This window comes from Bufo bufo, chromosome 5, assembly GCF_905171765.1.
Source record: "Bufo bufo chromosome 5, aBufBuf1.1, whole genome shotgun sequence".
Classification (NCBI taxonomy): domain Eukaryota; kingdom Metazoa; phylum Chordata; class Amphibia; order Anura; family Bufonidae; genus Bufo; species Bufo bufo.
Genome location: NC_053393.1, coordinates 314,106,026 through 314,130,722, shown reverse-complemented (window position 1 = coordinate 314,130,722; position 24,697 = coordinate 314,106,026). Strand labels below are relative to the sequence as shown.

Below are 24,697 nucleotides of genomic sequence, written 5' to 3'. Positions count from 1 at the left end.
ACTATGGTGGGAGCAACTTGTATCCACAGAAAATTTTGAACCAAAGAAGTTGGGAATCCCAGTAGACTCACCAGGTGTATGCTGTTATTTAATCCGTGGTTGAGCCCTGTGTAACAGCGTGTGAGCGTGCATCTTCCCTGCGGAGAACCAACCAGTTTACAGAGGATATCTGCGATACGCTTGATTTTGGTGGAGTGCCGTGTAAGTACAATCTGTGCACCACAGGGCAGTTTAAACCTACGGATCTACCCTATTGTTTTTCTTTGTAAGTTGCAGGATATCCATCAGTAGGAGATCTGCAGACCTTGGTAACTTTTTGAAGGGAGGAAGAAAAAAAGAATCTGTTTTATACCGTATATTTACGATACGCGCAGTCCGAACCTTTATGTACATAATTTTATTTCAGGTCCGATTCGAATAAATCAGTTGGCAGATTCAATTCAGGTACAAATAAATTTGACCCATATGAAAAGTGCTCAGATTGCCTTGAAATGTCATATACATGACACTCTAGGTCAGGGGTGCACAACCTGCGGCCCCCAGAGCCAAGGTTTGCGGCCCCCGTCCTGCTGGACAGAAACACAGCTGATCGTGCGACCCCTATAACTGGGGACAGAAGGAGGTAATAACCAGTGAGCGCTATCCTCTGCAGTGAAGGGAAGTGCTTACTGGTTATTGTAGGACCCCTATAACTGGGGGCAGGAGGCGGTAATAACCAGTGAGCACCATCCTTTGCAGTGAAGGGAAGTGCTTAATGGTTATTGTCTCGCTATCTCCATCTTCTAGTCCCGGATCAGCTCTCCAGCAAATTACTTCAGCGGTGAAATACTGCTTGTGGCCACATCACCACTGAAGCCAGTCATTGGCTGGAGCGAGCATGTGACTATGCCAATAGCCAGCCAGATGTGAACACCACGGGGACCGGAAGATGGAGACAGCGGCAGGGAGCAGGTAAGTATGAATCTTCTGTTTCAAGGCCATGCTGCAGGAATTTGTTACAAATCATTACAATGCACGATATTCGGGACAATTACTGGGAACAAGTCTTTATAGGAGCTCTCATTCCTGATATCTAGCCGATATAATCGTGCCGCTGATCAGCTGATAAACAAGCGATCACTTGTTTGTCGGCTTATTTGCATATTTTATCAGGATGAAAGATGTATAATTATTGTCAGCACATCTCACTGTGTAATCAGGAATGTGCTACCGATAATCAACAAAACTGAATGAGGGAGCAGTGACTGTGGTAGTGATCATTCCTCCCCATTCACTTTGCACTTGGCCTGTGTAATAGGCTGATGCAAACAAGTGCTGATTAACTTTTTTTTTTTTTTTGTGGCCCCTTGAAATAGAGCAATGTGACAATGCGGCCCCCAGACCAAAAAAGGTTGTGCACCCCTGCTCTAGGTTCTCCTAGGACTGTATCCAACTGCTTTCAAGCTCTTTAATGCCAAGACTGCATTAGTAATGTCGTAGCGACAGTAAAATATATGGCTATAGGTAAACACGTTTGCCAGTAGTAACAAATAGTCCAAAAATAATGCCTTTTGGGGGAAGATATCTGCTGGTGTTTATGCACACGAATATATTGGAAGAAACAATGGCAGTCTGTCCTGGATGAAGGGGTATGGTGTTTCTTTGGTACTGTATGAGGTGAGATGCAGATGCATAAAGGGGAATGTATGGGGTGGGATGCAGATGGATGAAGGGGAAAAATGAAAAATTAAATAAGGGATCCGGATGCATAGGTGGTTGTATGGTTTGGAGCACGGATGTCTATGGTGGAGATGTGTACCATTGACACGAGATGGTGTCGGATGGATAACCGGGAGTGGGACAAAAAATAAATTGTGTGTGTGTGGTGGGGGGGGGGGGGGGGGGGGCTGACAGTGTGAAGTGTATGGGCAAGGAATTGAGATGTTAAAAACACTGGTTCTCCAAACTTTCATTGAGTCCATTGGGTTAGAGCGTATGGAGCTTGAAAATCCAAAACATTTTGCGTCTTTAGAGAGTCCTGTATCTATCCGGGCAATGAGCATCAATGTGTTCTATGGGAGTGATGGACATCTTTGAGGGATCCTGGTTGTGGGTGGCCAGGTGGTACCTGGAGACCCTGTGTTTTACATAACCCTTAGTGATATTTGACCGGTGTTTATTGATGCGCTCCCTTAAGGCCTGAATGGTCCGGCCGACATACTGCAAACCACATTCGCATTCCAAGAGGTATGTCACGTAAGATGTGGAACAGATGAAACTTTTGATATGAAATTCCTCACCGGTGATGTTACTCTTAAAGGTTCTGGTCTTGTTGGAAATATTGGTGCAGCACTTGCATAGGGTATGGCTGCACCTAAAGCTGCCCGCAGGACCAGGGAACCAACTGATCTTACTGATAGGGGCTGGTTTCTTCTTTTTTAATTTGCTCGGGGCCAAAATGTTTTTCAGAGACTTCGCCTTTCTGAACGTGATTTGTGGTCTTTGTGGTATGTTTGGTTTGAGATACGGGTCATTGGTTAAGATGTGCCAATGTTTCGTCAGGATTCCCCTCAGGGTTTCATGGTTGGGATTGTAGGTGGTGATTAGTGATGTTTTGTATTGATTGGGGTTTTCTGTTTCCCTTGGTTTGGTTTTGGTCACCAGGCATTCTTCTTGGCTTAAAGCGCTCGCCCAGGAGTAGGCATTTACGATGATTCTGCTTGGATATCCTTTGTTCAGGAATCTGCTGCGTAGGGTTTGGCTTTGTATAGTGAAGTCGTCTTTGGTGGAACAGGCTCTCCTTATGCGTTTGAACTGGCTGTATGGTATATTATTTTTCCATTTTCTATAGTGTGCGCTTTTGTAATCGGAGATAATTGTTTCTGTCCACTTTTTTGAAAAAAGTTTTTGTTTGGATGGTTTCGTTGCGGGGGAATAGGAGTAGATCTAGATATTCAATTGAAGTGGTAGAAATGTTGGCTGTGAAAATCAGATTCCAGGTGTTAGTGTTGAGGTATGAGATGAATGCTTCTGCCTCCTCGTTGCTACCCCCCCCCCCCCAGATGATGAGATCGTCGATATACCGTTTGTAAAACACGATCATGTCGTTCCAGTCGTGGTCATTGTATATGAATTGTTCCTCGAAGCATCCCATATAAAAGGTTTGCAAAGCTCGGCGCGAAACGCGTCCCCATAGCGGTTTCCTTCTGCTGTCTGTATAAGCAATTTTCAAATGTGAATATATTATGTGTTAAAATGAACCAAATGGCATCTGTAATAAATGTTTTGTGTTCCGGGGAGAGTTGGTCGTCTGTTTCCAGGTAATGTTTGCATGTAGTAATACCTGCTTCGTGTGGAATGTTAGAATATAAAGATGCCACGTCTAATGTCAGCCAGCAGTAGGTTGGGTCCCATTTGATGTCTTAGCAGGGATATGAGTTGAGCGGAATCTCTGAGGTAGGAACGGAGGTTGGTGACATGTTTCTGTAGGAATAAGTCAACGTAAAGTGAGGGAGTCGATACCTCATAAAATACCTCATAAAATGGGTCTCCCCGGCAGATTTTCAATGTTTTTGTGGACTTTTGGTAAATGGTAGAAGGTTGCTGTAGTCGGGTGGTCGATGGTGATGAATTCCCTTTCTTTTTTAGTCAATATGTGGTTATCTTCTGCCTGTTTCACTAGTGATCCCAATTCCTTTGTGTCCTCAGCGAGTGGGTTGAAGGGGAGGGGTTCGTAATACAATCTATCCTTCAGAATCCTATGTGCTTCTTTGATATAATCAGCTTTATTTTGTAGTACGATCCCGCCTCCTTATTATGATGTTGTCGTTGTTGCTCAGTTCTTTCAAGGCCTCTTTTTCTTTCGTAGTGAGGTTGGGCTTGATTTTGGTATTTTTATTGAGGTTTCTGACATCTTTGGAGACGAGGGAAAAAAAAAGTGTTTATGTGGTTGCCCCTGTGATGGATGGGGTTAAAAGAGGACTTCGGTTTGAGTTCGGTATGTAAAGTGTTGTCCAAATCTGAGTCTTGTGTGTAGTCTTCTTTCTTATTTGTGGTGGGTTGTTCGGCTTGAATGGCGAAATGTTGCTGTAGGGTGATTTTTCGAATAAACTAGTTTAAATCAATGAATAGTTCAAATTTCATTGAACTTTTCTGCTGGGCAGAAGGATAGCCCTCTCTGTAGTAGGGTGGTTTGTGCTGATGTGAGGTTGCATCCAGAAAGATTGAAGATTTTCACAGTTGTACAGTTTTGTTTCGTTTCCGGCTGTGTTTGCTCTGGGGGTTTTTCTTTGGTTCTCTTGTTTTTGGTGTACCGTTCGGCTGTTCCTCCTCTCCTGAATTTTTTCTTTTGGTGCCTTTTTGGGTTTGTGCTGTTTTTAGTTTGAAGAAATCAGTTATTGTTGATGTGTTCCCTGATGGATGTTTGAGGACATATGTTGTTTGCGGGGTCAGGGACCCCGGAAGCGGTAAAAAAAAGATACTGATGCGTTGTTGGTGTAATTGGGGGATTTGGATGGGTCCTCTGGGTTGCTGCTGTTACAAAACCTGTATACAGTACATTTACACTTGTAGATAATGGCACCAACTGTCCAGCCTTCTAATCCAGGTGACAGCACCCATCCCAAACCCAGGGTGAAATATTCATCATTTTGTATGCATTTATTCATTTATTTCCTGATTTATCCAGTTCTAATACTTTTACCGATCTGCAGAAGTATGGTCCACCCCATTGTGGGGACCCTTTGCATTGTATTGTATTTTAAACTATGTACTTTTACTCGTTTTTACGTATATTTATACTTGTACGTATTTATAAAAAACTATCAGACGCAAACACACCCCCAAAGTTTTTTTTTATCTTCATCCTTTATTCAATTACTTATTTATGGATCTATTTATTTATAAAGTAATTAAAAAAATATTTTTTAGCTACCCCCCCTCCAACCATCATGAACTTTTGACCATTTATATTGCTCATACTATTGTACCAACTACGTTTTTTAGACTTAATAAAGGGGTCCTGTGTACCCCAAAACGCGTTGTCTTTTCAATAAAAAAAAAAACTCTTATCCAAGCTCGGGTTGTGATTTGCGCCTTGTGTCCATCCGCTCGCCGTACGGACCCAGTGCAGACGAGTTCCTCTTTGTATACTTCAAAAGGAATGGGCAGTGGACAAAATGTTTCTGTCGCAGGCAGAAGTAGCAGCAGAAGGGAGGTGGCAGCAGGAGTCACAGCGAGAGGCCCACAATTTTTGGTATTTGCAATTCAGGCGATTTATTCTTTGTATCAGATTTGATACAAAGAATAAATCGCCTGAATTGCAAATACCAAAAATTGTGTGCCTCAATTTTACTTTCATGTATATATGCTGCTTGCAGCCCTTGATCGGCACCAAAATATTAGTAGTGTGCGGTTCTCAATTTTCTTCAAACAGCGAGAGGCCCGACCTCCTCCCAGTGTCATCTAGCGGTCGTGTCTTGACCAGCAACCCAGCGGTGCTTGAATGGTTGACGGTCTTGGACTTCATCACAAGTGACATCAGACACCCCCAGACAAGAGTCAGTGGGTTGCTCTGACACGACGCTTAGTTGGCATGGCCCGGGAGTAGGCCCTATGCGTGAGAAGTATTCTATGCCGGAGGCTCGGCTCCACTTTTCAGCGAGGACAAGCTACTAGAGGACAGTCAGCAGCTACTGCCCAGCCAAGATCTAGAAGAGTCATCGATGCTGTGGCGAAACCAACCTCGCCACTGGGTTTTGGAGGGGCATGGCTGCTGGCCTCTTGCCTCAGGATTATGGGCCATATACTAACTTTTAAACCCCTGAACCTATTCAAGTGAATTTTGGATAGGTTTGTCCGCAAGTTATACTGTTTAAATTCATGTAAGTTATATGTATGGCCAATGTAAACTCACAAAGTTGTAACAATTTATAATAAGTGTAACTTGTCAGCTTGGGAGGAATATGCTGGGTGTGTTTCTATTGTGCCATTGTCCCATTGTGTGTTTAAATGGTGATGTCTGTCCTGTTGTATACCCATGTGTATTGGCGATCGCCCTTTGTCCTGAGAGATAATTGGATTGCTCCTCAGGTTGTCTCCGGGACAGAGAGGAGGAAACCATGATGCATTGTGGGGATATGTTGTATCTGTCTTATGTCACAGTCTTCATTCTGGTCCTCTGGGGGCGTGAACGATTGGTTGCTGTAGTTACATTGTATGTGTTGTAAATTACTGATTGGTTGTATTTCAAACCCCTGTGGGCAGTACTATGTTTGTGGTTTATGAATAAAAGAGGCTGTACGTGAAGTACAGTCAGACCACTGCTTGACCCTCAACACGGAGCCTTGTCTCGTTATTGGGGGGATCCGCTGTGTGCTGTTAGAGATTGATTGCCAGGAGTGTAAGCTGATTCCTGTTCGTCTGCTAGCACCTATTCGTGAGGTTCCAGTTTGGAGTGCTATTTTGTATCCAGTTCGGGAGTTTGGTGTATCCTGCAGTAGCTGTGCCTGTCTCTCAGAAAGGGGCACATCGCCTAAATGGATTTTAACCCCTTGTCTGCTGAAACGGTCCGTTACAGATGCTTCCTCCGGTAGGTGGCAAGTAGTGATTATGAGAGTCATGTGGGAGCAGGTGTTGCAAGTGGTCAGGCTCCTGGCCCTGAGAGGGGGACATCCGTGACGTGCTGACAGTAGTGGACGATGATGATGTAGCTGATCACACTTGGGAGCCGGGTGAAGATGGGGCTTCATCATCATCAGGAGAAGAAGGTGGCAGCTTGCGCGTGTGGCAATGGCTGAGCCAGCATGGTGGTAGCATGGCTGTGAGTCAGCAGGGTGGCAGCAGTGGGAGGTCGGGAGCAAAACGTGCCTGGGGTGGACCAGCCGCTTCGCAGGAGCCTACCTGCCCGAAAAGTAGCAGGCAGTCAGCACGGAGTGTTGGGGGCGGAAATGCCATACTCGGCGGTGTGCCAATTTTTTGTTAGGCCGCCGGAGGAGGTGAACATGACCATTTGCCAAATTTGTGGGCAGAAGGTGAAGCATAGCCAGGGTGCCAATGTTGGCACTACAGCCCTGCATCAACACATGCAGCATCATCATAAAGTGGCCTGGGGGAACCGTGGCTCTGATGTGGTGGTCCAGCCTGCTGCGGCAACCGCTGAATCACCCAGTGGCATGCACCCAATTTCATGCAATCAAGGCTTCACCACCTCAGCCGAAGGGAGCTGTCTGTCCTTCCCATCATCTGCTCCTCGTCCTCCTTTTCCTTGTCAGTCATTTCGTCAGCAATCGATCACCGAAGCGATTGCCAAGAGACCACAGTATGCGTGCACTCATCCAACAGCGCAGAAGCTGAAGATGCTTATGGCCAAGTTGCTGGTGCTGCAGTCCCTCCCTTTCCAAGTGGTGGAGTTTGCACCTTTCTGAGAACTGATGGCTTGTGCTGAGCCAAGGTGAAGTCCCAAGCCGTCATTTATTTGCCAAAAAGGCAGTACCAGCAATGCACACATATGTAGAACAGAAGGTGGGCCCTGCACACATATGTATAACAGAAGGGTTCCTATCATGACCTGTGCCTGGTGTTTCCACCCTCCATCATGTCTTGTGGTATGCCTTGATTTGGATCATTAGTTATTTGCTGGGCTCCTCTGTATTCTTTATTATAGGCTATGTGAATTGTTATCTTTTGAGGGTCTAACCTTTCCCTCTATCACTATATTCTAGCCTTTGTTTAAATCTTCTGACTGATTTTTGAGTTGAGCCCTGTTTAGTGCCCATGCATCAGGGTGATGACTGCATGTTTTACACTTAGTAATAGCAACATTATTAATGTTGCTTCATACAGAATCACCTTGATGGATACCACCTGTATACCAGACATGTCTTCCATCTTTTGGTGGGTGACAGTGGCATAGGCCAGTTGATTGCGGCATCCACCTTTCTGCTGTTTCTCTACTCTGTCATCTTTAGTGTTTTATAAATCATAATGTCTATTATAATTAAATAAACTATATGTTTGTAATATTTGGGCAATCTTTTTGTTGTTTGTTCAACAACATTGTAGGTTTATATGGTTTGTAATCCCTTGCCCATACGTATAGATTAGATATTGAGGCGTTCTTTTTTTGGTTCTATATGGGCCAGTCCTTGAGCCTGTCAGGGTCTGCCAAAGTGCACGGCAGCGCCGACGTGTGGAGCTTTAACTACGGCCCACTGGGTAAACGTGGTTTCTGCCCAGCCACTTGGCCAGATGACGCCGCTTCCGCCTCCACATTTTCACACCGTTGGTCCTGCAACAATGTCCGCTTCTGCCTCCTCATCCTCCACTGTGTCCTCAGCCTCCATTGCAGGGACAATGCACAGCGCTCCTCCAGAAAAACCACATGTGCAGGGCACGGCGGTGTCATGCTGTTCTGCACCTAGTTTGCCTGGGTGAACAGAGTCACACAGTGGAGGAACTGCTCCACGTCCTTAATCAAGAAATCAAATCCTGGATTTCTCTTCGACAACTCAAAATCGGAACCATGGTGACCGACAACGGAAAGAACACTGTGTCGGCGCTGTGTCAAGGAGGGCTGAGCCATGCGCCCTGCATGGTGCACGTGTTCAATCTGGTTGTAAGGCGGTTCCTGAAGTCTTCACCCAGTCTGCAAGACATCCTGAAAATGGCCAGGAAACTTTGCATGCACTTCAGCCACTCGTACACCGCAAAGCACACCCTCCTGGAGCTTTTCCACCCTCCATATGTTGGACTAATTAAATGAACAGAGTAAGACCATAAACTATTTCTTGATGATACAGGCAGACAGAGGTACTCCCCTGTGTAACTTCAATGTTAGTCAGTGGTAGCTCATGCATGACACCTGCCATTTGTTCTGGCCCTTTGAGGAGGCCATTTTATTTGTCATTTACCAAGACTACAGTATGAACGTCATTCCACTGACTTATGTCCTGGAACAGATGCTGTCAAATCTGGCTGGCCAGGGGACAGGAGACGTGGCGACTACATTTCACAGCCACATGAACTCCGTGGGGGCGGAACTAGAGGAGGACGACATCATTAGAGCACAAGCAATGCGTAGAGAAATGGCTGTTTTTTCTACACAGGTGACAGAAGGAGGAGCAGCCGGAGGAGCTACAGGGCGATGAGGCAGATGACCCAGACACTTGGCAGTATGCAGTGGAGATGGGAGCAGGGAGTCCCTCTAAATCACTTGCGCAAATGGCCCGATGAATGCTCAGTTGCTTGAGTATTACAGCTGAATTGTCACCATTCGGCAGAGGGATGACTACTGGCTCTCCACCATTTTAGACCCTCACTACCAGTGCAAAATGGGGGGAGAGGGAGGACATACTGAACTACTATCGAGACATCCTATGTAGTCAGTTGGCCGCTGCCTATGTGCGCTATAGCCCAACCTCATGCAGGTCTGAACGGGGGGCCCACTGCCCTCACGTTCCACTGCCATGGCTGTTGAAGAGCGGATGGGGGAGAAGGAGGAGTACCAGCTCCATCAGCAGCAACTTAAGTCAAGTCACTGATGAGCAGTTTCCTTCACCAGTCTACTGAAGAAACTACTCACCAGCAGCAGCTAGACAGAGCAGAATCTGAACCAGCAGGTTGTGGCATACTTGGAGTGCACCCTGCCACCCCACATCGAAGATCCCCTGGACTACTAGGCAGCCAAACTCTATTTGTGGCCGCAACTGGCAGAGTTTGCCCTGGACAAGCTTTTCTGCCTGGCCAGCAGTTTGGCATCAGAGCGGGTGTTTAGTGCGGCAGGAGCCATAGTTACTCCAAGGAAAACTCGCCTGTCCACCCAAAATGTGGAGATGCTGACCTACGTGACGATCAATCAGGCGTGGATCAGCCATGATTTTCAAACACCAGTGCCTGATGCATTAGACTAGATCATCCATGGTGCCACACCTACACTTTGTCAAAAGAGACCTGTTTCAGCTACTATTCTGATGCTGCCACCCGCCTGATGCCACACCTGCTATCCGGTGCTCCTACTGCCACCCATCATCTTCAGCTAGTACTGCCCCCCACCTCCCCACTCTGTGGTCTCCTCATGCTGCTGCCACCTCACCAGTCACTGGGCCACTCTGTGGTCTCCTCATGCTGCTGCCACCTCACCACTCTGTGGTTTCCTGATGCTGCTGCCACCTCACCACTATGTCACTGTGCCACTCTGATCTCCTCATGCTGCTGCTACTTCACCACCATGTCACTGGGCCACTCTGTGGTCTCATCATGCTGCTGCCGCCACCTCACCATTTTGTGGTCTCCTCATGCTGCTGCTACCTCACCACTAGGTCACTGGACCACTCTGTGGTCTCCTCATACTGCCGCCATCTCACTATATCACTGTGCCACTCTGTAGTCTCATGCTGCATCCACATCACCACTCTGTGGTCTCCTCATGCTGCTGCCACCTCACCATTCTAGTCTCCTCATGCTGCCACCTCACCACTGTCACTGTGCCACTCTCTGGTCTCCTCATGCTGCTGCTGCCGCCACCTCACCATTCTGTGGTCTCCTCATGCTGCTGCCACCTCACCACTGTCACTGGGCCACTGTGGTCTCATGCTGCTGCCACATCACCACTGTGGTCTCCTCATGCTGTTGCCACATCACCACTGTCACTGGGCCACTCTATGGTCTCATTATGCTGCTGCCATCTCACCACTAATTTACTGTTCCACTCTGTGGTCTCCTCATGCTGCTGCCACCTCACCACTGTCACTGGGACACTATTTTGCATTTCTGGCCTGGTTGACATCATTTATTTGTCCCTCCTTCTGATCCGTCAAGCTACAGTGCCCCAAAATAACCATACATTTCATGTGAAATTTTTTTTTTTTATTCATGCATAGTGGGCAGGACCACTCTGTTAGATACACCTGTTTTCCCTTGTGTCATTGCAACTTGCTCTAAAAATCTCGGACTGTCAATCAAACAGTAAGGGTCAGTGCTGGGCAACCTCACTGGCAAAGCAACGATGCACAGAATAGTGGCCCCACCCACAGTACACCAAAAACAGTATTTGCATAAAAAACAAAAGAAGCACGTTTCATGGCATCTACCCTACATTGGTAGATATGCTTGCTAAGAAACTGTTCTTGGAGGTAGCAGATTCACTTTAAATAATATGCGTTGTGCTAGCCACTACAACAGAATCAAATTCTTTATTTTAGAATGAGAAATTAACATATGGCAACTTTATAGAAAGCACAAAATTTGAAAAGGGACACTATCAACAATGTGAAGATCACCCCTTTGATGCAGTACAGGACTTTCTGGCTTAAATTTTACATCTGAGGTATATCTGGGCAACTTCTCCAAAGCGAGAAAATAGAGGGCAATATCTGAAGTCAGTGTTAGGTCTGATATATTTGGCACAAAGTACGCCAACACAAATTTCACATGCTGTTTGCAGACTTCTATACTGATGACCTATCCTCAGGGACCCCTGCCGATCAGCTGTTGAAGGCACTGGCGCTTGCAGTAGCACCGCGCCCTTCTTTCAGCTTTCCCTAGGCCATGTGACGACACGTTCATCGGTCACGTAGCCTAGACGCAACTCATCCCCATAGAAGTGAATGGGGCTGAGCTACGATACCAATTACAGCCATTATATAATGTATTGCGCTGTGCTTGGTGAGCAAGGAGAAGGCTGCAGCACTCACTGGAGCGCTGATGCCTTCTCAAACAGCTGATCAGCGGGAGTGTTGGACCCCCACCGATCAGATGCTGATGACCTATCCAAGACAGGCTATCAGTATTTAAGTCTCAGAAAACCCTTTTAAACCTAACCCTTATCTAGAAATGCAGTTTTGTTTTTTTACGCCACCACAACCCCCTACTGGAGCAAGTTTGCAATCTTTTTAAAAAGGTTGATTGATAACTACTTAAAGCAGACCATGCACACTTTGATAGTTACTCAAATGAGTGGTGCAAAACGGCACAACATTTTGAACATATAACCACAACAAACCGCAAATACCTATTTTGCAACTTTTTCTGGAGTGCAGGGCGTGATAAATTCCTCCCATAATGTTTAATATGATTGACAGGTTGTAGTTCCTTCTCTTTTTATGGCCTACTGTTTTAATTTGCAACTTTCCTTTAACTTGACATAGTTATGCCTTTTGTTTAATTAGTGTCTAATTTTCTATTTAGTTTGACAGTTTGTCCTGATAAGTTTCCTTTAGTAAATACTAATATTCCACAACTTTTATGACTATGTTGTGCCATTCCTTTATTATTCATACTAGAGGTTTATTATTAAATTAGCAACTGTGTGTTAACAGTAAGGGATGTATCCCAGCACGGTCTGAGACTGTCCAATCAATGTTTGCACAGGGAGACCAACCAACAAGGGGAACAGTAAAACAGGCAAATCAACATACATTCCACACTATGGGGTTCTACTCTTTCTCAATGATTTTAAAAGGTTTCTACACCTTTTTATGACTGATGATCTATCCTTTGGATAGATCCTTAGTGTCTGGTGGGGGCCTGCCACCCAGGACCCCCGCCGATCAGCTGTTTGAGAAGGCAGTGGCACTCAGTTGCGTTGTGGCCTTCTCGCCGGTTCCCACAGACCAACTATTTCACTGCCCTGGGTGATGCTCAACCCCATTCACTTCAATGGGGCTGAGCTGCAGCCAGGCCAGTGTAATAGTCATGAAGTCACTGACGTTTTGGAAATAGCGAGAAAGTCACGAATCTTTTGCGAGTGCCGCTGCCTTCTTAAACAGCTAATCAGCGGGGGTCCTGGGTGTCATTCAGATGCTGATGAGTTACAGAACCCCTTTAAAATATAGGGGTTTAGGGCAGTAGTATAGATTTAACTGTTGCTGGATAAACTTTTAAACATTTACATGAATCAAATCCAGGGTTATCAAAATTACTATTCTTAAAATTGCATCAAGTACCCTGATAGTTGTAGGCTGCATCTATGATAACACAAGTGTAATGTAAGGGCTTGTTCATATAGACATTGAAGGCTCTGTTTGAGGCCTCCATCAAAAATTCCATTAAAGACCGAACAAAAAGAGTCCTGCATGCAGACCTTTTTTGTCCGGTAAAAGGGTGGTGTCCCGAACAAAAACCAAATGGACTCCATTATAGAAAATAGTCTATTCAGCTCCATTCATGTCAGTTATGTGCCAAATCCTGCAATCCTGTTATTTTCATTGGTCTGCTCCTCTGACGGAACCGAAATTACTAAGTGTGTGTAAACCTAGCCTAACTTTGAACTTTAAAAGGAAAATCTTCATTTGGCTCAATATTGCAAAAATACTTTGAGAGCAGTTATACGTTCAGTACAGAAGTACTAATAAGCTTCATGTTTAAGAACATGTTTATTATAGACAGTCATCTTGCAAAACATTTGCTTGCTCTTGTACCAGAGCTCCAGCGCATGGTTTTCTCACTCAGTTACAGCTCCAGTCTCGCTTAGCACTTTTGCAAACTCTTCAAGATCCAGCTCTAAAAAGGGAGAAAAATAAAAAAAAAATGCTACATTTACATTTTGCTTTACTCAGTATTATTTGCATATGCCTTGTCAGATATATTCATGAGCTAAAGCCAAGCTGCAAACAGAGATCATTTCCAGTACAGACGCCAAACACTGAGCCCTTATTTCCGATATAGCTTGTTTACTGGTGGTGATAAATGTAATTCACATCTTTTCATAAAAGCAGAAAAAGTAATGTAACATTTATTCCAAGCAACTTCAAGCAAATACGGTAATTGGAATCTTATCAGAATTATATCTTAACTGTATTCATATTGTATATACACTTTCAGTTTAAAGGTGGTCTATATGCAGTTTAGACCATGGTAACTGCTGACAGCACTAGTTAGGTGCTGGGAGAGCAAGACAATCATACCTTTTGTGGAGCTTTTATCATCAGAAGTAGCATTAATAATATAAACCCCTTAGTGGCCAGCCTGTTTGATGAGCAAGCTATTTTTTTTTCTCATTCTTTTGTCACCTTCCAAGAGCTATAACTTTTATTTATGTTTTTTTTTTTTCAGAACAAGTTGTAGTTTTTAATGGTGCCATTTTGGGGTACACATAACATGGATTCACTTTTATTAACTCTTTCTGGAAGGGGGATGGGAAAAAACAGCAATACCACCACAGAGTTTAAAATTTAGTGGATTTCATTTTTTTTTTACAAACTTTACTCTCTGGGTCAGTACGATTACAGCGATGCCAAATACTGATTGTACTGAAGTTTTACTACTTTTGTACAATTAAAAAAAAAAAAAAAAAATTATATATATATATATATATATATATATATATATATAATGATAATAATAATTTTTTATTTATTTTTTAAGAAAGTGCATTTCCATCATTACATTCCAAGACCCCTAACTTTTTATTTTACTTTGTACAGAGCTGTGTGCAGGCTTGATTTTTGAGGGACAACTTGCAGTTTTCATTAGCATCATTTTGGGGATATACACTTTATTGCTTATTTTATTTGTGGTGAATAAGCAAAAAGAAGCAATTTATTTTTATTTTTTTTAACGGCGCCCAAAATCAGGATAAATTATATGATAATTGCGTAGTGCAGGTGGTTACGGATGTAGCAATACCTAATATGTGGAGATTATATTTTTTTCTATTTTTTTCAATTGAAAAGCATTCTTTTCAATAGATAATTTTTTGGGGGGGGATTTATTTTTTTAATACCAATTTTTTTTTTCTTACTTTTTTTTTTAACCTACAAGGGAACTTGCGTTTTTTCTATAGTGAAATTTATTTTAAAGTCAGTGATATACTGACATTCACGGGCAGGCTGCGCCAGAGTGCGCACACATCTGCAAAACTCGCAATCTCATTTGTGGGGTGCCGAAGGGGGACAGAGGGCTTTTGCGAGCATGTAAGGGGTTTAACAGCGTTCCTGCTTGTCTGGACCATTAGACCAGGAGTGAGGTTCTAATGTTACAGCCATGCCTCCGCTGCACTAAAAGGCCTTAGGCTGGGCTGCATCTTTTTTATGGTGGCCCAGCCTCAGGCCCTTTAGTGACCACAGTAAAAAGGCATATTGGTGGTCACTTTGATTCTGACAATTAAAATTTTTGCTCCTGCAAGTTCACTGTAGGCAGGTCTTCACTGTGATGTGCTCTCTGCATTGAGTTGCATCACAACCCCTCCCCTCTGCTCTCAGTGACCGTTGTAGTGGTCTCCTGGTTGGATGCTACAGCTGTCATACAGAGGGGTGGCTGTGAAGCAGCTGCATGCAGATTACGTCACAGTGAAGCTCGGCCTCCAGGACAATTAAAGAGGACCTGTCACCTCACCCGACAGTCTGTTTTAGAAGTTACTTGCAATCCTCATGTAATAACAATTCTAGAGCATCTATTCTTATGACTCGTGTCATTCTTTATTATTCCTGCTAAGAGTTTATGAATAGAATGGTCAGCAGTTTGCAATAAAGGTCCATCTAGGTGTTATCAGTGGGGGTGTATCCCTGCACAGTCTGACATTATTTAATCAGCGCTGCAAGTGTCAGACTATGTAGGGACACACCACCAACTGCTAACAAACAGCTGGACCTTTACTGTTTTTGGAGACGAATAAGGGCGCATCTACAAAGACTGTAGCAGCGACAGCTATCGTACAACCAAAGATTGCAGTGCAGATGGGCTGCAATAGGAATCAATGAGGTCACATCACGACCCGCACGCTTGCTGTGACAACAATGAGTCTTTTGCAAAAAATTAAATTCTTATGGCAGCCCTGCTACATTGTAATCTTTGGTTGTCGCCAAAATCGCAGTGAAGCCATGCCCCAAATTTTCAGAACACTACTTCCTGATTAAAGTTCCACAAACATGTTTGTCCTGCTCTCCCTGCCTAGTACTGTAAACAGGTTAGCATGCTAAAAACTGCTGACAAATCGCCTTTAAAGGGTTCTCCAGTTTTGTTTTGTATTTAAATCTCCCCTTGCCATTGGGACTTGTGGAGAAATCCATACACACCTGTCTTTACTGGACTTTCCATCCATGCAGGAAGTCAAGAGACATGGATTTGGTCATGTACGACGCTGCAGCCAATGACTGGCCTTTGCAATTATGTGTCCTCAAGCGGCACATGATCCATCAATGACATGCCACTTGGGGACATGCCATAGCTAAGGTAAGTCATTGGCGGCGGAAGCATATATGCCTTCATACATGCAGGTAGTTGACAGATTGGGACCGGAAGTCCAGTGAAGACAGCCCGGGAGCCACATCTGAGCAGGGGGTGCAAGGCAAGTATGGATTTCTGCACCGGTCTCAATGGCTGGGGGGCAGAATTTAAAAAAATAATACCTGGACAACCTCTAAACTGTGTATGGACTACAAATCATGAAGAAATAATTCATGCAATGGAGTCTCCCAAACCTTTACTAAGTATGCACATTTGCTTGAAAATTCAATGAATAATATAAACTATTATCAATGTTTCTATAAAATCTAGTGCCAATGCCCACTGCCAATGAACATTTAAGACCTCCATAGATCACACATGTATGGCATATGCCTGTGCATTCCTCTATTCAGTGTTGGATAACTACAACCAAAATCCCAGAAGCAATCATGTGGCAGAAGTGTAGACTGTTCTATTACGATTGCACATTTTTGTAACTGCCAACCCCCCCCCCCCCCTCCCATACATTTTCCCTTGCTAAGAGACATTGGTGGCAGTTTTGGATATAGCATTGTAGTTTGAAGATCCCTTAAAAGAAGCCAGGTTTTGGCTCACAATCACTGATCAGATCACTGTAGTGTGAACTAAGCCTAAAATATTAATGACATAACTTCAGGATAGGCTACCAATATCTGATCAGTATGGGGTTTGACTCCTGGCACCTCTGATGATCAGCTGTTCAAAGAGGCTGCAGCACACTGTAGCCTCTTCTTAGGCCAGTGATGTCATGTTCATTGACCACATGGCCTAGAAGCAGCTAGTCTCATTTAAGTGAATAGGGTTGGGCTGCAAAACCAAGCACAGCTGCTCTACAATTAGTGGCACTGTGCTTGGTATGCTGTGAAGAGGCTGCAGCTCTTACCAGAGCATCACAGACTCTTCAAACAGTTGATCAACGGTGGTGCCAAGTGTTGGAACCCCACAGATTAAATATTGATGACATATCCTCAACATAGGTCATCAATATCTTAACTCTCAGAAAAACCCTTTAAATAAGCAATTATCAAATTCTTAAGAGCATACCTTGAAGAGCAGGGTAAAATGGGGACAGTGTCTTCAGGATATGAACAATACTGTTAGTGTCTTTTCCTTTGAAAAGCTGAAGAACCTCTGGGCTAAGTTGCCTTCCAGATGCATGCAACTTTCCTGATGATAAAGTATTACCTAGGACATTGGAATCTGCATCTTGGCTATGAGATTTCATGTCCAAGTGCCTACTTTCACTTGATTGCAAATCAGAAAGTTTAGAGGTTGCATCAAGAAAATGACTGGATTTGGGTGCTTCAGCCTCATTAGCATTGACCTCCGATAATTGGTCACAACTGATTTCAGCTTCTGAATCCTGATGAGATTTAGTTACATCGGAAGTCTGTTTACATTCATCATCAGGTTGTTCTGGTTCAGTATGCATTACTTCCACATCCGTAGTCTCAGCTTCATTATAAACAGTGTTTGATGTACAAGGCCATTCTTGACCTCTCTCCCCCATTTGCTTGGTGTCATACTGAGGACTTTTGTCAGATCTGAAACCAGGACTTGGAAGTGATGAAAAACTGTCTGAACTTGGCCGACAGCTAGCACTACCATGTTCTTGTCCCTCTTGAGAAAACAAGGTGAATGCAGACAATGCATCAAAAGAAGCTCTTCTGGAATGCTCTTCTTTTTCAACTGATGGGGATAATTCCGTATTTAATGATGGTGATTTTGGACCCCAAGAGAATATGGAATTACTTGTTTCTGGACGATGATTTGAAAAAAGTGACTCCCATTTTGCCACATCTGTAACATATCATATTACACAAACTTTATTTTTACATTTCAGTACAGTTTTGTTTGTAGCATTTTGGTCTTGCACATGCCTTGAATTCTAAAATATAAACCTGCATATTAACCCCTTCAGGTTAATATCAGGTAAATATATGGCAGATTGCAGAGAGCCACTCTGTTCAAGAATGCCTAAAACACTGCCGGTCAATAACGGACATTAGTACAGTACTTTCTTAATTCATCGTTTGATGCAGAAATCCTAACTACTCCACTTAATGGGGGGGGGGGGGGGGTTATTACTTTATGCAACTTTTTTCAAAGTCCTTGGATCCTAGGTTTAACTCCTTAAGGGCTCACACACATCACCATGCTCGGTCGTGCACCGTACTTAATAAATCACTATGATGCAGGACATTTCTTTCCCGGACCAGGTAAGGTTGTGTGCAGGAGCCCCAAGGGAGGTGTCGCACACAGCTTTTGTGCCAGTTTTTAATGCAGTTTTATTGGCCTAACCCAGAAGTGGGTTGGAAGGAAACGACAAATAGAAAGGAAAGACTTCTATTTCTCCCTCCTGCTGGACCCACAAGTACATCCTTTACAGTTTGAATTCCCTTCCAACCCACTTCTAGCTTTGGATCAAACTGCGTTAAATTAAAAACTGCCACCAAAAAAACTGGGTGTGACACCTAATAACAGGCAGCATAAAGTATTACAGAATTGTAAAGTGCTGTAAATATGGTGGCATTATATAAATTAAAATTATTATTTTAAATAATAAAGTAGTCCTCATACAGCTGATCAGCAGGGGTGCCGGACCCCACTGATCTGATATTGATAACCTATCCTGATAGATCAATATTAAAATCCTGGACAAACCTTTTAAGTTAAGAAAAAAAGCATTAAGCAAACATTTTGGTACATTAAGTTCTGTTTATTTTCTATGTAAAAGAGCTAAGGGCTACACAATCTAATTGTTGGATTTGGCTGGGCTGACAACTAGAAAAAACCTGTAGAGTCCACGAAACCAGAAGGCTGTCTAAGACGAAACTGTTGGAAATTTGTAATAGAAATCAAATAGAAAATTTTTAGCTTAAGGGCTCATGCACACGACCATGTGCTGGCCGAGCCCGTGCTGCTGACCGCAAATTGCGGTCCGCAATGCATCGGCACCGACCATGGGGCAGCTGCATGCGGGTCGCGGACCCATTCACTTTAATGGGGTCTGCGATCTGCACCGCAAAAAAAGTAGTGCACTACTTTTTTGCGGTGCGGAGACACGGCCAGAAACACCACAGAAGCACTCCGTAGTGCTTCCTTGGGGTTCCGATCCTTGCTTCCGCACTGCATATCCGTGTTTGGAGGTCGCATCCGTGATGCAGGGTGCGCACGGCCAGTTCCATGTGTATTGCGGACCTGCCATATGCATGAGCCCTTAGAAAGTAATAATAAGAAACTGCCAGTGTCCATAGCCTTTAACCACCTCAGCTCCCCTAGCTTAAACACCCTTAATGACCAGACCACTTTTTACACTTCTGCACTACACTACTTTAACCATTTATTGCTCGGTCATGCAACTTACCACCCAAATGAATTTTACCTCCTTTTCTTCTCACTAATAGAGCTTTCATTTGGTGGTATTTCATTGCTGCTGACATTTTAACTTTTTTTGTTATTAATCTAAATTTACAGAAATTTTTGCAAAAAAAATTACATTTTCCCTTTCAGTTGTAAAATAAAAATAAAAAAATACATTTCTATATAAATTTTTCTCTAAATTTATTGTGCTACATGTCTGATAAAAAAAAAAATGTTTGGGTAAAAAAAACTATGGTACAAAAATGTGAATTTCCGCTTTTTGAAGCAGCTCTGACTTTCTGAGCACCTGTCATGTTTCCTGAGGTTCTACAATGCCCAGACAGTACAAACACCCCACAAATGACCCCATTTCGGAAAGTAGACACCCTAAGGTATTCGCTGATGGGCATAGTGAGTTCATAGAACTTTTTATTTTTTGTCACAAATTAGCGGAAAATAATGATTTTTTTTATTGATTTTTTTCCTTACAAAGTCTCATATTCCACTAACTTGTGACAAAAAATAAAAAAAACTTCCATGAACTCACTATGCCCATCACGAAATACCTTGGGGTGTCTTCTTTCCAAAATGGGGTCACTTGTGGGGTAGTTATACTGCCCTGGCATTTTAGGGGCCCTAATGCGTGAGAAGTAGTTTGAAATCAAAATGTGTAAAAAATGCCCTGTGAAATCCTAAAGGTGCTCTTTGGAATGTGGGCCCCTTTGCCCACCTAGGCTGCAAAAAAGTGTCACACATGTGGTATCGCCGTACTCGGGAGAAGTTGGGCAATGTGTTTTGGGTGTCATTTTACATATACCCATGCTGGGTGAGAGAAATATTTCTCTAAAAGACAACTTTTCCCATTTATTTTATACAAAGTTGGCATTTGACAGATATTTATCTCGCCCAGCATGGGTATATGTAAAAATACACCCCAAAACACATTGCACAACTTCTCTTGAGTACGGCGATACCACATGTGTGACACTTTTTTGCAGCCTAGATGCGCAAAGGGGCCCAAATTCCTTTTAGGAGGGCATTTTTAGACATTTGGATCCCAGACTTCTTCCCACGCTTTAGGGCCCCTAAAATGCCAGGGCAGTATAAATACCCCACATGTGCCCCCATTTTGGAAAGAAGACACCCCAAGGTATTCAATGAGGGGCATGGCGAGTTCATAGAAGATTTTTTTTTTTTTGGCACAAGTTAGCGGAAATTGATTTTTTTTTCTCACAAAGTCTCCCTTTCCGCTAACTAGGGACAAAAAGTTCAATCTTTCATGGACTCAATATGCCCCTCAGCGAATACCTTGGGGTGTCTTCTTTCTGAAATGGGGTCACATGTGGGGTATTTATACTGCCCTGGCATTTTAGGGGCCCTAAAGCGTGAGAAGAAGTCTGGAATATAAATGTCAAAAAAAATTTACGCATTTGGATTCCGTGAGGGGTATGGCGAGTTCATGTGAGATTTTATTTTTTGTCACAAGTTAGTGGAATATGAGACTTTGTAAGAAAAAACAAAAAAAATAAAAAATAAAAATCAATTTCCGCTAACTTGTGCCAAAAAAATTACTGAATGGAGCCTTACAGGAGGGTGATCAGGGAGTCTATATGGGGTGATCACCAGCCTGTCATTGATCACCCCCCTGTAAGGCTCCATTCAGACGTCCGTATGTGTTTTGCGGATCCGATCCATGGATCCGTAAAACACATACGGACGTCTGAATGGAGCCTTACAGGGGGGTGATCAATGACAGGGGGGTGATCAGGGAGTCTATATGGGGTGATCAGGGGTTAATAAGGGGTTAATAAGTGACGGGGGGGGGGGGGGTAGTGTAGTGTGGTGCTACTTATTACAGAGCTGCCTGTGTCTTCTGGTGGTCGATCCAAGCAAAAGGGACCACCAGAGGACCAGGTAGCAGGTATATTAAACGCGGTTATCAAAACAGCGTCTAATATACCTGTTAGGGGTTAAAAACAAAAAATCGTATCTACAGCCTGCCAGCAAACGATCGCCGCTGGCAGGCTGCAGATCCACTCGCTTACCTGCAGTTCCTGTGAACGCGCGCACCTGTGTGCACGCGTTCACAGGAAATCTCGCGGTCCGGAGGCGGTTAAGTTAGTTCATATTGAAAAAATAAAATTTTTTTTTTAAAAATAAATAAAAAAACAACAGTTGTTCAGGATTTTCGTACTTACCTGTGCTACACTTCCTAATACGTTTTGCCTGGATCTCATGGACATTCGGACTGCGCCAAATAGCTTCTGTGGTCTTAGTTATATCGTCACCTGACACTACTAATTGTTCATTGACTGGGCAAGCAGTAGTTGATTCTTGCTGTTCAAGTTGTAGATTTGAATTCTTTTCTTCACTCTCAGAACCTTACCAAGTAAAAGCATCGTAATGTTATGGAGGTAAAAAACAAATGCAGATCAATTAAAAATTTTCTGTGGTCCAGAGGATGAACTCAAGTATGTATGAAATGCACCCAAATATGACACTGCAGTGGAATCTTTGGGGTTTTGTAAAATACTTAAAGCACAAAATCAGATATCTGTACCATGGTATAGGCTCTGCCACTAGGAATATAAAAAAAAAATTTGCTCCACAGTAGGAAAAAGTAAAAAAAAAAAAAAAAAAAAAAACTGTTGTAACAAGAATAAAGAACCGACCTGTTCAGAATCAGGTAGAGAACCAAAAACAATACCCAAGAAATGGAGAATGGGTTCCCCTGGTTTCCCCATTTCCGGTCTTCTGAATTACCAACGCTCAATTTTGGGTGACTAACATCCTCATAGTTAGCCCAATCACTGCATCTGCCTCCCACCTTTTATCATCTCTTCTCTAAGCCTTTCACAACTTTCTTAGACACAAATATGACAGTACACTAAACCTGTTATTTCAGCTCTGCCGTTTCTGACTTCACTAACTCTCCTCTCCCGCTCTCGGACGAAAACCTTTTCTCCTTCACAATTCCTCCTCCATTGCAGCACACTCCTACTTATCACTCATTCAAAAATCTACATGCCACTGACCATAACAAACTTACAGATACTTGGCAGTCATCATTGTCCCCAGTCTATTCCATCTCTTGTCCTGATGTGGCTGATCATCTGCTGTCTCTCTCTTTGACCCCTTAAAATCCCCTTCTTCCCTCTACAGAAACTGCCCTTAAACTTCCAAATTACCTCCTGCATCTACACTCTACTCATTCTTCTCGATCTCTCTGCAGCATTTGACACTGTAAACCACCAGCTCCAACTCTGTCTGCTCCAATCTATTGTCTTAAGGATACTGCAGTCTCCTGGTTTTCTTCCTAACTTTATGGCTGCTCTTTCAGTATGTCATTTGCTGGCACTACCACTTCTATAGGTCCTCTCTACACAGCCCCTATTGGACAGACCATCAGTAGATTTGGTTTTCAGCACCAAATCTATGCTGACAACATCCAACTATACACTTCATCTCATGACATCACTCTTGCTGTACTCCAGACCACCACTTGACTGCCTGTCTAACATGTCCTCTCTCTATCTGAAACTGAATCTTTCAAAAACTGAACTACTTGTGTTTTCTCCACGTACTAACTTGCCTAAATGTGGTATTTCACTGTGTGTGGCACTACCATAATGTCAAGGCAGCATGACTGCAGTCTTTGTGCCATGTTCGACACTGATCTTTCCTTCATCGCCTATATCCAATCTCTCACTCATGCCACCTACATCTCAAACATCTCTATAAGGCCTCATGCAAATGACTGTTGTGTGTTTTGCGGTTTGCAAATTGGGGATCCGCAAAAAAAACAGATAGACTCTGTGGAAACAAAAAAAACAAAAACAAAAAAACCTCTCAATGTAACCCTGATCCATTCTCGAATTGACTACTGTCTCTCACTTACAATTGGTCTCCCCTCACTAAACTCTTCCCCCCCCCCCCCCCCAATCCAGCCTGGTTCATCTAACTGCTACTCCAATGCCTCCACCCTGTGCCAGTCATTGCACTGGTTAACTAGTCAGTATACAATTCAATTTAAAAACGTTCACTCTCAGCCACAAAGATCTCCACAGTGCTGCACCTCCCTATATTTCCACACTCCTGTCTACGACCCTACCAGTGCTCTATGCAGGGGCGTAACTACCATAGCGGCAGACCATGCGACTGCTATGGGGCCCAGGGAAAAGGACGCCCAGTCCTAGTTGGGATTATCTCCTCTTCTACTGGTGTTGAAAACTTGGCCAGGACTCTACCCTCTACTGGAACAACTTTTAGCAAATGAGGCAGTGGAAAATGACCCAAGGGTCTAAGCAAAAACCCTTATGTCCTGTGTGGGGGGCCTGGTTTGATCCTTGCTATGGGGCTCTTACGTCTCTATGTACACCACTGGCTCTATGCTCTGCAGATGATTACATCCACTATAATCCAAACATATACCTTTAGTCTCCAAGACTTCTCTCGAGCTGTCCCAGTCCTCTGGAATTCCCTGTATGAAGCAATTAAGTTAATTCCCACAGCTTTAGGTGCTCCCTAAAACACATCTTTTTAGGGTTCCACATCACGTTCCTTTAAAGGATATATCCAAGACCTACAATGCCCCCTCAAATGCGGTCCATTTAAATATTGATATGAAAATAAGCATATGTATTATCCAGATCTCACCAAATCCGGTGTGGTAGTAAGTTTCCATTAAGCCATTCACAAACCAAGCAGCCAGCTATACAATACAGGATTGTTCCTCTATCAATATCAAGTAATCAGGACTTCTTGCTCCAAGTACGGCTATTATTGATGTTTCTTGGTCCATTTCACAAGGACTTACTGGGACTTGATTAAGAGCGCTATTCTTGCTCTCCTAAATATTGGCTAGTGATTACATATTTACATTTCCCTATTTTGTTAAGATGGCTGGATCACTGTACAAAACAAGCACTTTTTAGAGCCTATCTTCTCACAGATTGGAAGCTGTTGCAAACTGGGCCTTCATTCCTCTTGTTTTAATTGTTGAATTGCTTGTTTGCACATGCACCCTCTGACTGTAAAGCTCTGCGGAATATGTTGTCACTATATAAAGATTATTACTAGTATATGCTTGGGCAAAAGAGAACTTTCTGTGGCGTCAGGAGGTAACTTCTCCGAGACCTTTCTGAAAACCCAGGAC

At 43.5% G+C, this 24,697-nt stretch overlaps 1 protein-coding gene across 1 annotated transcript in view; it reads right to left on the bottom strand.

Annotated features, from left to right (window-relative positions):
• Positions 1-11,766: 11,766 nt before the first annotated feature.
• LOC121001209 overlaps positions 11,767-24,697 on the bottom strand; it is a 119,013-nt gene continuing 106,082 nt past the window's right edge. The window contains exons 15-17 of the mRNA XM_040432174.1: positions 21,741-21,923; positions 17,224-17,979; positions 11,767-13,476 (exon numbers count right to left, since the gene is read on the bottom strand). Coding sequence (XP_040288108.1) covers positions 13,418-13,476; positions 17,224-17,979; positions 21,741-21,923 — 998 coding nt within the window. The 3' untranslated portion in view covers positions 11,767-13,417. The remainder of the gene's footprint in view (positions 13,477-17,223; positions 17,980-21,740; positions 21,924-24,697) is intronic.